Here is a 16603-nt window from a genome sequence, read left to right as displayed (position 1 = left end):
GCAAGACTATTTTTTCCCCAAAATGACTCATATGGCAAATGAGGTCGTCGTTAATTGTAAAACCTGCCAAAAGGCAAAATATGATCGACATCCTCAGAAACAGATTCTCGGAGAAACACCGATTCCCTCATATACTGGCGAATTATTACATATTGACATATTTTCTACAGATAAAAAATACTTTCTTACTTGTGTAGACAAATTATCAAAATTTTCAATTGTTCAACCAATCGCTTCCAGAACCATTGCAGACGTACAAACCGCGATTTTACAGCTTATTAATTTCTATCGACGAACAAAAACCATATATTGCGACAATGAGCCTTCTATTAAATCCGAAACAATTAAGACCCTTCTAAGTAACCAGTTTGACATACAAATTGTTAATGCACCGCCACATCATAGTACGTCAAACGGACAAGTGGAAAGATTCCACAGTACACTGGCAGAAATTGCACGGTGCTTAAAAGTCGAAAGAGGAATTAAAGACACGGTTGAACTAATACTTCTCGCGACTATAGAATATAATAAAACCATTCACTCAGTAACAAATAAACGACCCATCGACGTAATACACTCGTCGACCATAGAGCTTAACACAGAAATCAGGGATAAAGTTTTAAATGCACAAAATATTCAACTAGAAAGATTAAATAAAACAAGACAAGACAGAACTTTTCAGGTAGAAGACAGGGTCCTTGTAAAATCAAACAAGAGATTGGGGAACAAACTCTCAAATTTATATTCTGAAGAAATTATAGAAGCAGACTTGGGGACCACAGTCTTAATAAAAGGGAGGGTGGTCCATAAGGATAACTTGAGGTAGATTAAATAAATCTTATTTTCCTTTTTTTCTCCCACACTAGGTTTTGGACAATAGTACTTCTCGCCGTATCCATAACAGCAAAAATGACCGACTACACGACTTCAAATTACATACCAATCATGGACGGGGATGTAACTATTTGGAAAGACTTCCAATACCTTAAGCACTCAAGTAACCTAACCCTGTTCTCGGAATTAGTAAAGGAAACAGAAGAAATGAGAAACCATTTCCCTCAGTCACATATGAGACAAATATTAGATTCAGATTAGGACTCTCATAGGTACAGTAAATATTCATCATAGACACGCAAGAAGCATTAATTTATTAGGTACTGCATTAAAAATTGTAGCCGGTACTCCAGATTTCGATGACTTCGAGAACATAAAATTTACACAGAAAGAACTCATAGAATCAGAAAACAGGCAAATAAATATTAACACAAAGACCCAAGAACAAATAAACAGCATAACAAACGCGGTAAACATTTTGGTAAAAAATGCAAAAACAAAACAGATAAATACAGAAAATTTATATGAAAATTTGCTATCAAGAAATAGAATAATTATTTCCGAACTCGAAGCCTTGATGCTGTCAGTTACACTTGAGAAAATTGGAATAATTAACCCCGCGATTTTAGACTCAAACGATTTACAAAATTTAATCAATGAACATTCTACAAATATTACTATTACTGACCTAATGGAAGTCGCTCAAATAAAAGTTCTATTAGATAATAATTTTTTACACTTTATATTAAAATACCCTAAGCCTTACATAGCATGTAAAAAAATAATCTTGCACCCCGTTGAACACAACGGCACTATTCTTAATTTTGCTGAAGGCGATACTATAGCTGACTGCGGTAACAAAATTATGCCGATTGGAAACTGCACCGCTGCCCTTACAACAACGTTCTGCAGAGAAATGCCCTACACAACATGCGCACAACAACTCCACTCAGGGGGCAACGCACACTGTTAGACTCGCACGAGCCACCTCGAGCCGCTAACAATCATCGATGACGGCGTTATTATTCTCAACGACGGAACAGCTACGATCAACGGACAACTTGTAACTGGAACATTTCTCGTTACATTCGACGAAGAAGCAAAAGGAAACAACACCATTTACCGCAACGTAAAGAACTACGTAAAGAAATACCCAGCGCCAGCCGCATCAACGGTCATTAACATTACGGGCCACCAAGAATTATTGAGCTTACCATACTTGCAAAAATTAAATATGGAAAACTTACGATACATTGGTGAAATGAAAAAGGGGCTGGTAAAAAAGCCGATAGTATCTGGCCTGGCCGCGATCGCCTTTTTGGCCATATGCTTTACTATTTCCAAGCTCTATCAGAGACGCCAGCGGGTCCGTCGCCAGCATGACCTTCAAGTTATTATTGACGGTTTCAAAAAGTCCGAGGACGTCCTTCATCTAAGTGGGGGAGGAGTTAACACGATCACCCAGCAACAAGATAGTTCCCAGGCTAATCCCGCATAACGAGACGGGAATAATGCAAGGCCAGCGACACCTGCGGACATTGCACAACGACGGTGCTACGGTCAGCACAATCAGCGGGCAATGCACTGCGACGGAAGCAGCGGTTGCCCAACTCAATGCACGAGTCGCCGGGTCAGCAGTTTAGGAGCATAGGGCTAGCTTACATTTTAAGAATTTATGTACTTATGAGTTAGTTGAATTTTGGAAATAAATCGTGACGGTCATCGCCGCGCGAAACCAAACTCGTCTCGAATAATTAATTTATATATCAAATTTGCCTATCGATTGGTTCCTAATTCCAATTAGTTTCTAGCGCGATTCCGTGTACATACTTCTGAATTAAAATTCTAAACTATTTTCCGTGCTGAAAACATCAGCAAAATCCGCTTTAGCTCGGTTTATGGCCACAGCTGACTGTCTGATCCACTTTTAGGCCACTGTGAACGCTCCAGGTGCTCCGACCCCAACGTTATCCGCCTGTAAAATTCGTCGTCATCATTTCAATTTCTGGTGGCAAACGGTAATGGCAGCATATGACATATGCTCCGATTGCATTGTGGCTGCAGGCGAAAGCGCCGCAGACCCGAAATCCATACTTAAATCCAAGTATTACCAAACGTACTCCACTTATAAAATGTTTGCCGCGCAGCTCATGGAACAAATCCAACAGGGATTCTCCCAAATACATCAAGCTCCAGTAACTCCCTCCCAAAATTCCATGTCTCATGACCGTGGTCTCCCTCCTATCGACACAGTGGTTTTCTATGGCGATTATCTTCGCTGGCCGACTTTCCGGGACCTTTTCACGGCAATATATTCCACATAAATTCAAAAACAAGTGGCGAAGCTCTCCATAGTTTCTAAATATAAATTCACCAATGATGGCTTTCGCCTAGCCTGGAAAAACCTAACTGAGCGTTTCGAAAATAAGCGATTGCAGGTGAACAGTCACCTGAAAACTCTTTTCAATGTGCAATCCACAGCACAGGAGTCTGAAGCAGTCTTAAAGGAACTTCAACGCACTTTTCAAGGTTGCTTAACTTTCTTTAAATTTTCCGGTGTTAATATTGAGAATTGGGACCCTATCCTGGTTTATATGTGCTCGACAAAACTACCAAAGCTCACGCTCTCAATGTGGGAGCAATCTTTCCAAAATACAACCGAAATTCCTACGTGGCTTGAGCTTAATTCCTTTTTGACGGAGCGCCATCAAACTCTTGAGACCGTCGACAGTTTCCGATCTGCCAATTTTCTCCACGTCCAGTCCAAAGACACAAGTCGAGTGGCAGAATTTCCAAATTTCCTTCAATACAAGGATAGTTCCGATACCCAAAAGGTGCGATCTGTGTTCGAAGAAGAATCACCCCGTGCGTATATGTCCACGTTTCCTACAAATGACGGTAGACGATCGCCTAGCCTATATCCAAAGGAAGTAGTTGTGCTCCAATTGCTTTCCAAGCAGCCACCAATTCCGGTATTGCACAAACGCTCACAACTGTTTTAGTTGCCAAGATGGGCATCACACGTTGTTGCATCGATTCAGCGGCCCTACTACTACGACGATTCCATCTTACCCTCCAAGGCCTGTATCCGCCTCAATTCCGTACCCAATATTGTCCTATTCAGCGCAAGTTTCCAGAGAATGTGATTCTCCCATTTTATCCGCTTTGTACCCCGCCTTAAATGGCATACGTACACGAGGTATTAAATCCTACCAATGCATTGGTTGGCATTGCAATGCCGAGTCTGACAAAAGATCCATCCTTATCCGCTCTTTGGTCTCCAAACTCTCTCGTTCTCCATCCTTGATCTTCAAACTCTCTCGTTCTTCATCCTTGGTCTTCAAACTCTCTTGTCCTCCATCCTCTCCTCGCCGCGCCGTTACTACGCGAATTCGCCGCGTATCTGGTAAGCGTCCGGCCATCTGCTGCTGCTGCTGCTTAGATTTGTGGGGAGTTATTCAACTCCTCAGATTACTTAATAATATGTATTTATTTATTTATGTATTTATTTATTTATGTATTTATTTATTTATGTATTTATTTATTTATGTATTTATATATGTATTTATTTATTTATTTATTTATCTATTTATTTGTTTATTGATATTTGCAAGACGTAAATAGTATTTTGAAATACCTGTCAAATAGAGTTTGGATACGCACAAAAAAAGTTCAATGCTCAGGCAGTGCTCTGAGGTGGAAAATGTGGCCATTTTTTTTATTATAAACTCTTAAACGGGACCTTTTACAGCAATGTGTCGTACTTCAAAAGTTGAGGAATCTCAAGTATTATACAGCTTAATTTGAAATCGTTAAATCCGTTTTCGAGCAATCAGAAATAAGCTTTAAAAAACGAAAAAAGGAAATTAGCCCATTATTTTTTAAACGGTTGTATTTAGGCAAATCATGTTTGAAAGACGTAAATAGTATTTCGAAATACCTTTTTAACGACTTATAGCACAAGCCTGTAGCTTTATTAGTTGACAAGTTACGGGTGTACAAAATGTAGCTATTTATAGCTGATTTCTCGCCAAACTAGCTAGCTTTTCCAAATGTGGTAGAACTAATGTTTCTTATATTGAGCTGTTTAACGTCATATAAAATTTCCAGGAAGATCATTTTGGGACAAACTGACCAACATAATTATTTTTTGATGCGTATTACTTTTGAACGGAGCAACATATTTTGACAGTTGAGGTGTCATTCGACGCGTATTTTAAGTGAGAACTAGGTTAATAACGGGGGGTATTTATCCCCACCGGTCCCAGCAGATCACATTTTTTAGATTTTCACGGTAACACTCACCACTCTTTCTCCCAAACTAACTGATTTTCTTAAAGTTTTGGTATGCCATCCTTTTAGTTTTTGCAATACCTTTCGATTAATGTATCACTCGTAAACATCGGACAATTACAGTAGATTTCATTTCTTCGTGTATATATAGTAGTCGCCTTCGCCTACGTGGACTGCCGTCCGTCCACAGTGATTCTCTGCCCACAGTACAGCTATGATTTGTCACTTCGTAGCCTGCATTCCACAAGGTTCCGGTTTTGCCCAAATTCTAAGCAACTTAAGATCTCGCAGTTCATTGATGATAATTTTTTCGCGAAATTCGTCAGCGATAACAGTAGTCATTACACATATTACCAAACATTGCATTTTTCTTTAGTTTGCCTCGTACGTTCAGGACCAAAATGCTAAATCTTCTTAAACGCCTTACGGTCAACTATATTTTATATTTTTAGATAAGCAAAGCTGCAACCACGACACCTTTGGAGCATCAAGGAAATTCCGACTGTTTAAAAATAAAAACGCATGAACCATTACTACCTGTATGGCTGGCCATTATTATCATTGTAACTTGCTTATGCTTCTCGGCGTTGTTCTCTGGGCTTAACTTGGGTTTAATGTCAATGGACCGCACAGAATTAAAGGTGATACAAATGAATTAAATTAAAGCCCTTAATAAATCGTTAAGTTGTAGATACTGCGGAACACTGGCACGGAAAGAGAAAAAAAATATGCGTCAAAAATCGCACCTGTTCGAGATCAAGGTAATTATTTATTGTGCAGTATTCTCTTGGGTAATGTGTTGGTTAACTCAACCTTTACCATTCTGCTGGATGGTTTAACTTCTGGACTGTTTGCTGTTATATTTTCCACATTGGCCATCGTTCTCTTTGGTGAAATTACACCACAGGTAAGTTTTAACTTGCGATAAATAGAAGTTAACTAATTTTATACCTAAACCTTTCAACCCCCACGTTTAACATCTACCGCTGGGCGCTGCTTTTGCATCGGTTTTCTGTTTTTATAACCAATACTCATAGAGTATTCGTGATAATGAAAGTAATACCTAAAGATAAGCTTTTCCAATCCCATAAATAATACTATATATTTTATTGATCAGGATCACTAGTCGAGTCGATTGAGCCATTATCGCCTGCCCGTCTGTCCGTGTGAACGCAGTCTTCTCCAAAACTATAAGAGGTAGTGAGTTGGTTCGTCAGATGTTTATTCCTTAGCTTCTTATTTAACGCAAGTTGGTTATCTGAAAGTGCCACGCGCACTCTAACGCACACAGTCGCGCACAAAGCTAAGGTCTGTCTAGCACCCACATTTTTATAGATTTTGTAAAAGTATAAATGGTATTTTTAGTATCCATCTACCTATCCAATACAATGTTTCATATAGATTGTACTGTGAACCCCATGTTAACTTCAGTCGACTGCGACGCCCACAAAATCCCATAACTCTTCTGCGAGAGTTAAATTACGTCACTCAGATTCTACTAGTGACTTAAAACCTCTGATTGCTTAATCCGAGTGACACGCCCACTCTAACGCCTACAAATCGCTAAAGATTTGAAGATTTTCTTCAAAATACATTTTCGTTTGTTTTTATTTGTCAATATCTATTGACTTGTCAAAAGTTGATTAAATCGGACCATAAGTTAAAGAGTTGAATTGGTTAACTGAGTAACGGGTATTTAATATTCTCTTCTCGTTGAATTGCGCTTTTACACATGAAAGTAGGTTTAGATTCTGCGTTCGTTGTTGTCTAAAGCCATTGTTTAAGCCATTTTTGCTAACAGCGAGCGAAGCCCAGTCAAAAAGGCGAAATATGCAGACGTACAGTCAGCACAACATTTATTCGGACACTCTCTATGAGCAAGTTTAATGGTTTATTTATTTAAACTTTCGTAATTTTAGCAACTTTTTTTCTACGTATCATGGAAACAGTTATTTTCTTAATACATTTATATTAAATAATGTTTTTTTTTTGTATTACACACGAAAATATGGAAAGGAAACCGAAAAAACTGCTCAAAATGCTGCACAAAAATTATTCGGACATTTCTTATTTTTCGACTTATATTTCTGAATGCAACGGTAATCGCCGACTCCTTTTGGTACTTTTCTTGGAATTAGTTCAGATCAGGCTTCGGTGTGCTTTTTCTTCTGTTTTTCGGTTACTTTCGGCGCGTCTCTTGATAAGATTAGACAAAATGGGCAGAGGTCAAGATTTATCGCTTGATTTGCGAAAATCTATATTAAAATTACATTTGGAGAATAAAAGTTATCGTGAAATCGGTAGAATTATTGGCAAATCACCTTCCACAATACATAGTGTGATCAAAAAATACCTAAATACTGGAGAATTAGCTGCAATTCACGGGAATTCTGGAAGGCCAAAGATTCTAACACCACGCGAGGAACGAAAAATTGTGTCTACAGTCTTGCAAAATCCAAGAACAACATCTACAACAATTCGGAAGAATGTAGAGGAAGCTACGCAAAAAAAAGTTTGCGGTCAAACCATCCGAAACTGCCTGCACAAGGCCGGATTACATGGTAGAGTTGCTCGTCGAAAACCATATATTTCTGCCATCAACAAAAAAAAACGTTTGGAGTTCGCAAAACTGCATGTTAACCAGCCGGATTCGTTTTGGGAGAACGTTATTTTTAGTGACGAATCGAAATTTAACATTTTCGGACACGACGGCCCTTCGAAAGTATGGAGGAAACCAAATGAAGCCTTGAAAGAGAAGAACTTGATTTCAACTATTAAGCATGGTGGCGGCAATGTAATGGTTTGGGGGTGTGTAGCTGCAGGTGGAGTCGGTCAAATGGTCTTCATTGATGAAAAAATGAACAAAAATATGTACAAGGACATTTTAAGCCAAAATTTGATCCCCAGTGCATTAAAACTTGGTCTCAATCCGAAGTCATTCTTGTTCCACCAAGACAATGACCCGAAACATTCGTCATATTCGGTGCAAGAGTGGCTGGTATATCACTGTAAACAGCTAAAAACACCACCCCAGTCACCGGATTTAAATCCGATAGAACATGTGTGGGATATTCTGGAGAAAAGAATAAGGAAGCATGTAATTTCGTCGAAGGAGTCCTTAAAAACGGCATTGATGACTGAATGGGACCAAATTGGCGCGAATGGGACCGAAAACTTGGTCAAAAGCATGGGTCGACGCTTACAAGCTGTTATAGATGCTAAGGGAGGACCCACCAAGTACTAAGACCACCCCAACAAAAACTAATGTTTTTTTTTGGTATATCAATGAAGTGTTCGAATAATTTTTGTGCGTAAAATATTGACTTTTTTGTTTTTTTGAAGAAATACCTTATGTTAATGTTAAAAATTTCTTCTTTTTTTGTTAAAATAGACTGTAAGAAAGTTGGTCTCCACAATGAAATATAAAATGTTTGTTTACGTTACGTTTTTGTTGAGTTATTAATGAATCAAGTTGAAAATCAGGGGTGTCCGAATAAATGTTGTGCTAACTGTATATAAAAAGGAACCTAGGCGATAGTCAACATAATGAAACCCTAAAACGATGCAAAAAGAGGGCAGTGAAAAGACGCAGACAAAAAGTCGGACGGTTATTCTCGAATATTATTGTTATTAGACTAACTCTGACATATCGTATCATTTGAAATCTGTGACGTGCAAATTGAACGGTCGTGTTTTTTTTCTGTGCCCCGATTTGTTATTTATTTTTGTATTTGCCTAAGACGGTTCAAATCAAAATTTCAATTACCCGGTCCCTAAATTGATTATGTTTATGCTTATGCTCCTTCGTTTCGCGAGTGATCTAATTCTATTTCTTTTTACAATCTTAATAAATCCATTTACCATTTAAATTTTTTGTTCTGTTTTTTTTTTGTTTTTGTGATTCCTATTGCTTACTTAATGCGTTGTTGCTGTTTTGTGTTGTTGTTTCTGCATGCGCATTAACTGCACTACGCTCCCGCTCTCCCGCACACTGGCATTCTTTCTCTTAATTTGTTGTTTCCTGAATCGAAAGCTTATGCCAAGGGTGCCCAAAATTGCCTTACGGCAGTGCCCTTACCAACGCAAATAAAAGAAAAAAAACACACGCACCCGTGTATTGCTGCCGTTTTATTGCTGCTAGATTAACACTGAAAAAAAAACATTTTTAATTCTTAAAATAAGGATTTTTTTACAAAAAAATTATACTGTTGGTCCAAAGAAGCATCAATATTTATTTATTTTAGTAGATTTTTTAATAAAGCTTCCAGATGATTGTAGGTTAAACGGCTTCAATGATTGGTTTTAATTATTTTTATGTAGAAAAACCACATTCACAAATATATGTGCTCCCGAACATCGAATACATCCTCAGCATGCTACATCAAAGGACGGGTATTTTTATTTTATTTTACTGGCATAAATCGAGCGAAATGCACGCGTCGTTGGTCAACAATAAACTAATATCAAAAGCTCTTTCAAAAATTTAACTAAAACAAGGAAAAACGCTATAGTCGAGGTACTCGACTATCAGATACCCGTTACTCAACTAAAGGGGCCAAAGGGAGATGGAGATATGCAAGCAGAAAATCGAGATTGTAATGCGCAATCTACCCGCGATCTCAATATATGGTTATGTGGGCGGCAGACAGATTTAAGCGTTATGGGCGTTAGAGTGGGCGTGAAAACTTTTCTTGGGTCAATCAATAGGTGTTCACGAGACTAATACATTTCAGTTAAAATTTTATTTCTAGCATGAAAATTGTGGGCGCCACAGGTTCGGGCGGTTCGTGGGCGTTAGTAGAGTAGGCGTGGCATGTTCGCGAGACAAACTAGCGCTGCATACAAGGTTACGAAATCTAAATCTGAAATCCCAATGCTCTATCTGTGATAGTTTCCGAGATCTCAGTGTTCATACTTGCGATTTTTGAAGTTTGTGGGCGTTAAACTGGGTGTGGCAAACGTTTTTTTTGTGTCTACCGATAGGTATTGGAATGAAAAATAAATTTTAGTTAACATTTTTATTCTAGCATTAAAACTGTAAAAGTAACAGTTTTGGTAGGTTTGTGGGCGTCAGAGTGGACGTGGCACACTTAAGAAACAAACTTGCGCTGCGCAGGAATCTCAGAAATCTGCATGGCTAATCCCAGTATTGCAGCTCTTATAGTTTCCGAGATCACAGCCAAGACCGAGACGGACATGGCTAGATCGGCTCGGCTAGTGATGCTGATCAAGAACATATATACTCTATGGGGTCGGAAACTCTTCCTTCTACCTGGTACATACTTTCCGACGAATCTAGTATACCCTTTTACTCTACGAGTATCAAGAACAAGACAACAACAATTTGCATTGTGATTTGAGACAAAAAAAATTTCAATGGAATTGTTGTTGGCTTGGCTCGCTCCTGTACAGTGACACTGTTTTTAGTTAATTTTTTGATAGAACTTGATTTTAGAGTATTGTTGACCAGCGACGCGTGAATTTCGTTCGATTTATGTCAGTAAAATGAAAAAAAATCCAGTATCTTCGCTGCAGCATACTGAGGATGTATTCGATGGTCGGAAGCACATATATTTGTGAAAGTGGATTTTGACATTATAGTTAATTAAAAACAATCATTGAAACTAGGAATAGGAATACAATAAAATAAATACCTGTAGAAGCAAGGGGAGCCAAGGCCAGAGTAGTTATTCAAGAAACTAAAAACTAGCTTAATTTTTTCTTATCCGAATACTAGAGGCTTGCTTAGTAAGCTTAATCAATTGTATTCCGAAAGTCTTTTTTTTTTGCATCTCATATTATTGCTTTCACTGAGACCTGGTTAAAACCGGGGACCCTAAACTCCTAAATTTTTCCTGGATCTTTTGATTTTAGTTTATTGTTGACCAGCGACGCGTGAATTTCGTTCGATTTATTTCGGTAAAATGAAAAAAATACCCGTCTCTTCGATGCGGCATACATCCTCAGTATATTCGATGTTCGGAAGCACATATATTTGTGAAAGTGGATTTTCTACATTATAATTAATTAGAAACAATCATCGAAGCCGTTCAACCAACAATAAACTGGAGGCTTTTTTAAAAATGTCTTCTACTAAAATGAATATAAATATTGATGCTTTTTAGACCAGCTTTAAAAATATCCTTAAAAAAATTATTTTAAGAATTAAACATGTTTCCTATTTCTCAGTGCTGTTAGGAGCTGAATAGCTCCCCACAAATTGCAGCAGCAGTTATGCATGGTGGCCTGCCGGCTACCAGATACGCGGCGAATTAGCGCATAGTAACAGCATTGCGATGATGAGAGTTAGGAGAAAGAGAAGTGGGAGAAAGAGAGTTGGACAAAGGGAGTTTGGAGAACGAGAGGTTTGAGAAAGATAGTTTGGAGCACCGGACTTTGGACTCTGCGTGCCACATGCTAAAGGATGATCAGCAGAGCTCTGGGAGCTGAATGAGTCGATCACGAGGAGTCAATCCAACAAGATCAGTCAGTTATAGAAGTCAAAGAACCAATTCAACCAGCAGCACGTGATCCACAAGTCAACAACAACAAGTCCAGTCGTCGAAAGCAGCGCCGTAGGAAGCCTACAAGGAGCAAGATCGATGCGTCGAGACGATCAGGATTGTGTGCAAACCAGAGAACGTCAAAGGTGTCACTTTTTGGCACCCGAATCACACTTATAAGTTTGGAGTGCTTGTCGCACTCACAAACAACAAGAATAGAATAACACACCCAAACGCACAAATCGCTTTCCGTGTTTCGTGTTTATGCATTTCGTCACTCACTCAAACAGTAAGCGTAGATTCTATTTCACCAGACACTCAAAAATTTTGCGCAGATAAGTGAACTGCACAGTGCACTTAAAGCAAATGTACCAAAAGCAACGGTAGATCACAAAAAGCAATGCGCAATATTGCGCTGTGAGCGAAACACTCATGTTATACAGTTATGATTTCGAGTGTCTTTAACTTGTATGTATGCATGATCGCTGGTTTGTTTTTTGGTCGCTTGATTTCAGTTGTTAGTTGAAGCCTTAGAAGGAATATGCAAAATGACTGAAACGCCGGACTCTATAAAAAGTAAAATTGATTGTGGAACGTACACTTTAACACAAAAACATAAAGGAAGAAGTGTTATGTGGAACATTTTACATTCTATTCTTAAAAAAAACAAAAGTGCCGTGGAAGGGTGGCTATTTTGCAGCACCTGTCGAAAAGTTCTAAAATTTGTGGCAGGCCACACATCAAATTTGTCTCGGCATAAATATTGTATGACACGCATTCACTTGTAATAATTATAAACATTTGTTATTTTTAAATTAGTCACTGAAGACGGCAATTACTTTTATTTTTACGACATACTAATCTAAGATTAAAATGAATCCAAAAGGAACACTATTAACGACTGAATTACCTGTTCCTTTATCTGTATGAACGATATCAAATTCATATAAAATATGTAATGACTTTCTTGAAAACATTAAAATTAAATACACGCAATGAAGCAGCAAAACACGGCTTTTATTTTCATCTCACATATACAGTGGTCGGCATAAGTATTTTGACAAAACAAAAGTTAAATATACTCATAATTTGAACTTACTTCGTGTAAACTATAGGCATCAATGGAAAGGTAATTTCAATGCCGTTTGAATGATACAATGCATTTCTTTACCCATTCAGTATTTATTGAAAAGGACGAATTTGTGTAAATCAACTTTTAAATTTTTTTTAAAAACTTTTTTCCTCGACTTGAAAACTTAAATTTTTTGATGCAAAAAGTTTCTTCAAACAAAAATAATAGTAACTGCAAAAAGAATTTTTCAAAAATCATTTTTTTTATATTTTTTATGATTTTTTGAAAATGCTTAAAAACAGGCATTTGAGCCATATTTTTCTCTTTTTCATACAAATTTTTTCCGACATTGTCACCTTCAAAAAATCATAAAAAATATAAGGAAAATGATTTTTGAAAAATTCTTTTTGCAGTTACTATTATTTTTGTTTGAAGAAACTTTTTGCATCAAAAAATTTAAGTTTTCAAGTCGAGGAAAAAAGTTTTTAAAAAAAATTTAAAAGTTGATTTACACAAATTCGTCCTTTTCAATAAATACTGAATGGGTAAAGAAATGCATTGTATCATTCAAACGGCATTGAAATTACCTTTCCATTGATGCCTATAGTTTACAAGAAGTAAATTCAAGTTATGAGTATACTTAACTTTTGTTTTGTCAAAATACATATGCCGACCAGTGTATGTATGTATGTATATGTGCATACTCAAAAACAAATATGTATGCATGTATGAAGCTAATGCAAGAATAACAACAACACACGTGTCTCTCACATATTGTTTGTCTCAAGTGTTGTGCTCTCAATTTCGCTCATTCCTTTTGCTTTAGCGTATTGATCGGCTTGACGCCATGTATACATGCAGAAAAGAGCACGAAATCGTTTTGCGAGTGTGCGTATGAGCATGTCCGAAAATATCAGTGCAAGGCAACAAACCTTATTTAAGAGTGCCGATCACACTCTAAGTGCCGTAAACGCACAAATGATTTGGGTACACTTATTGTTGGGGTGTACCCTTTCCGTTCTCTGGTACAAACGTCCCGAAAAATAGTAGGGATGTTTAGGAATCTTGAATAGTGTGTTGAAGTTTCCTTAAGGCTGCTCCAGACTCCTGTGCCTTGGATTGCACATTGAAGAGTGTTTTCGCAACTCTCTGTTGTTATTGCCGTTTTATTTTCCCAATAATTACGCAGAAAAAACTATGTTTTATGTTTTATGTTTTATTTTACCTTTACACCAGCACCACAACTTAACTCAAGAAGATGTCACAATAAAAGGGGAAGAAGAACGATCAGTGTGACCAAAGGCTACGCTTTCATTAAGGCATAAAATGGTATTTCTGTATAAGAATAGGGGTATTTGAACACTCTCAGTTAGATTTTTCGCGAAAGCCATCATTGGTGAGTGGGGATTTCGGAACAATGGATTGAGCTTCGCCACTAGTTCTTGAATTTGAGTGAAACAATTTTTCATCGGATTGTCTATTTACATCGTCGAAAAAGGGTCCCGGAAAGTCGGGCAGCGAAGTTAATCGCCCGAGAAACCCTCTGTGTCGATAGGAGGGAGCCGACAGCCTAAGGTCGTGTAATTTTAAAACGGTGTTACTGGAGCTTGAGGTATTAGGGAGAAGCCCTATTGGATTTGTTCAAGGATCTGAGTTGCAAACGTTTCGTGTCTGGAGTACATTTCGCTATATTTCGCCTTAAGTATGGATTAGATGTCTGCGGTGCTCTCGCTTGCAACCGCAATTCAACATATATATAATTAAATTTCTGCACCATAAGTGTATTTAAAAAAAAAAACTTTATTTAATTTAATTTACACTGGTTACAATATTTTGGAAGAACACCGACTTGCTGTTGACAAATCTCAAACTGAACTCATCCTCTAACTCCTACTTCATTTACGATCATACCTCGGTTTTAAGCTTTAGAGCTTTTTGTGAGTGGGACTTATTGCTATTGAGTGATTTTCTAAATTTGGACTTTGGACTCCAGACTTGGGTCCCGAAATGTGAGCATCCTGAATTGTGGGAACGGGCCGATAGTCTGAACAGCGGCTCGTTCTAATTGTTTAGTCAACAAACTGCGGTTTTCTGTTACATGGAAATTTCCCTTGTCTTATAGTTCGGTAATTTTCCATTGGCTTGTTGACAATTAAATTTGGGTTCTTATTTCTTAGAGGGTGTCTTGAGGGTGACTGCATAATGTGTGTGTGTATGTGTGGGTGTGTGGACATGTACATAAGAGTATGTGGTGCTATGGATATGTCACTCCCCCATCCGTTGAATTTGGCCTGTCCTCAGGTCGATAATCTTGGGTATAACATTACATTTTCTTCTATGTTAATTTGATTGGGTAGATCGTTTACAATTTCTGTACTTTTTGGTGTTTCTTCCCTTGGTTTTATATATTTTACAATAAGTTTTCTTGGTATGTTCTTAAATTTATACCATAAATACAATAAAATGCTTATAATTATTATTACAAAGGTTGTTAAAGTAATTGTTTGAAATACATTATAATATTTTGTATGTGATTCTATTATTTCTTTTGTTTGAATATAAGACAATGGTTCTAATTTTGTTACATTATTATTTATGTAAACACTCTGAGTGTAATCTAACATTGAATTTGAAAGAGTGAATATATCTAATTGTATCAAACAATTAAGGATTTTAATGAGGTTACTTCCGACTATAGAAATTTCTTTATTAATGCAATTTTGATTCAGCAATGTTTTAGGGATATTCCATGTCAATAAAATATTGGGTTCAACAAAATTAATTTGGAAATTTTTGTAAGTTTTCGTATATTTACATTCAGTGTTTTCCTGTCTAATTATTCCATTTATGCAATCATCGATTAAAATTTTTCCTGTTTCTTTATTAAAAATTTTATCTTCATATATGAAATATTTATCAAGTATATTTTCTGTTAAAATATTGTTATTTTCGTCGGGATAAGGAATAATTTCATAAACGGGAGATTTCACTGTCTCTGAAGGAATATATATACATATTTTTTAAATAATCGTGTTTTAGTAACTTTGGATTAAATAATCCCAATCTTGTCATTTGCATTCCTAATTCGATATCTTCTACATATTCTGTAAAGTGTTGCAAGTTAAATATTAAAACGCTAACTTGCTGATCTCTTTCTCCTTTTTCTTTTAATTTGTTAATTATTTCGATTCCGTTATTTATGACATCGATAATCATGTTTAAATCTGTGTTATGAACGCTAGTGTCTACCAAGTTGTTAATTTTCTGTTCCATCTCATCCTTATCATCTTGATCTAAAGTTCCGAATAAATATTTGTAAACTGTTCCTACGATATTAAATAGACCTCTCTTACTACGTTTTGCTATTGTAATTCCATTGATTTCTCTTTTAAGTTTTTCTACTAAATATCTGATTTGAATAACATCATTAAATTCATCGGCTTCTTTTAAAAGATCTTCAAATGTTTGTTCGGTTTTTGTTATATTTACGCTTAAGTAATGGTATTCATAATTAGTTGGGACTTCGATTGATCCTGTGTTAAATACAAGATATCCATTTTGTGCCTTTATGTGGTTTATTTCAATAGTTTGTCCAATTGTCAGTTGGATTACAGTTGCTAATATAATAGAGAAAATGATCGTTTTCACCGAGTTGTTCCTGAGTCCGTTTATTTCCTTCTGTTTTCCTGGAATTATCATATTTACTTTTATTAATTTTCTTCTTCTTTTTGAATAATGAACAATCTTTCTTCCTCTATTCGTTTGTTCAAAATGTTTTTCATCTATTTTCTTCAAGGTTCCTGTCTTTTTAAATGGATTTGTAGTCTTGGATTTCACTAGAGGGGCTTGTTTGTATTTTGGATCTATTTCGTAATCCTGACGTTTCTCATTTAATTTTTCA

General features: G+C 36.8%; 1 protein-coding gene across 2 annotated transcripts in view; it reads left to right on the top strand.

Moving 5' to 3' along the window:
• LOC119562776 (metal transporter CNNM2) overlaps window positions 1-16603 on the top strand; it is a 164567-nt gene that overhangs the window by 95879 nt on the left and 52085 nt on the right. Inside the window, exons 3-4 of one of the 2 annotated variants that reach the window (XM_037875961.1) lie at window positions 5580-5768; window positions 5819-6034. In XM_037875961.1, the coding sequence (XP_037731889.1) occupies window positions 5580-5768; window positions 5819-6034 (405 nt within the window). Of the gene's footprint in view, window positions 1-5579; window positions 5769-5818; window positions 6035-16603 lie in introns of those variants that run through there. The other variant, XM_037875962.1, reaches the window with a different exon arrangement.

This window comes from Drosophila subpulchrella, unplaced genomic scaffold (assembly GCF_014743375.2).
Source record: "Drosophila subpulchrella strain 33 F10 #4 breed RU33 unplaced genomic scaffold, RU_Dsub_v1.1 Primary Assembly Seq94, whole genome shotgun sequence".
Classification (NCBI taxonomy): Eukaryota; Metazoa; Arthropoda; class Insecta; order Diptera; family Drosophilidae; genus Drosophila; species Drosophila subpulchrella.
Note: the sequence above shows the minus strand (reverse complement) of the source record. Positions and strands in the feature narration are given on the sequence as shown.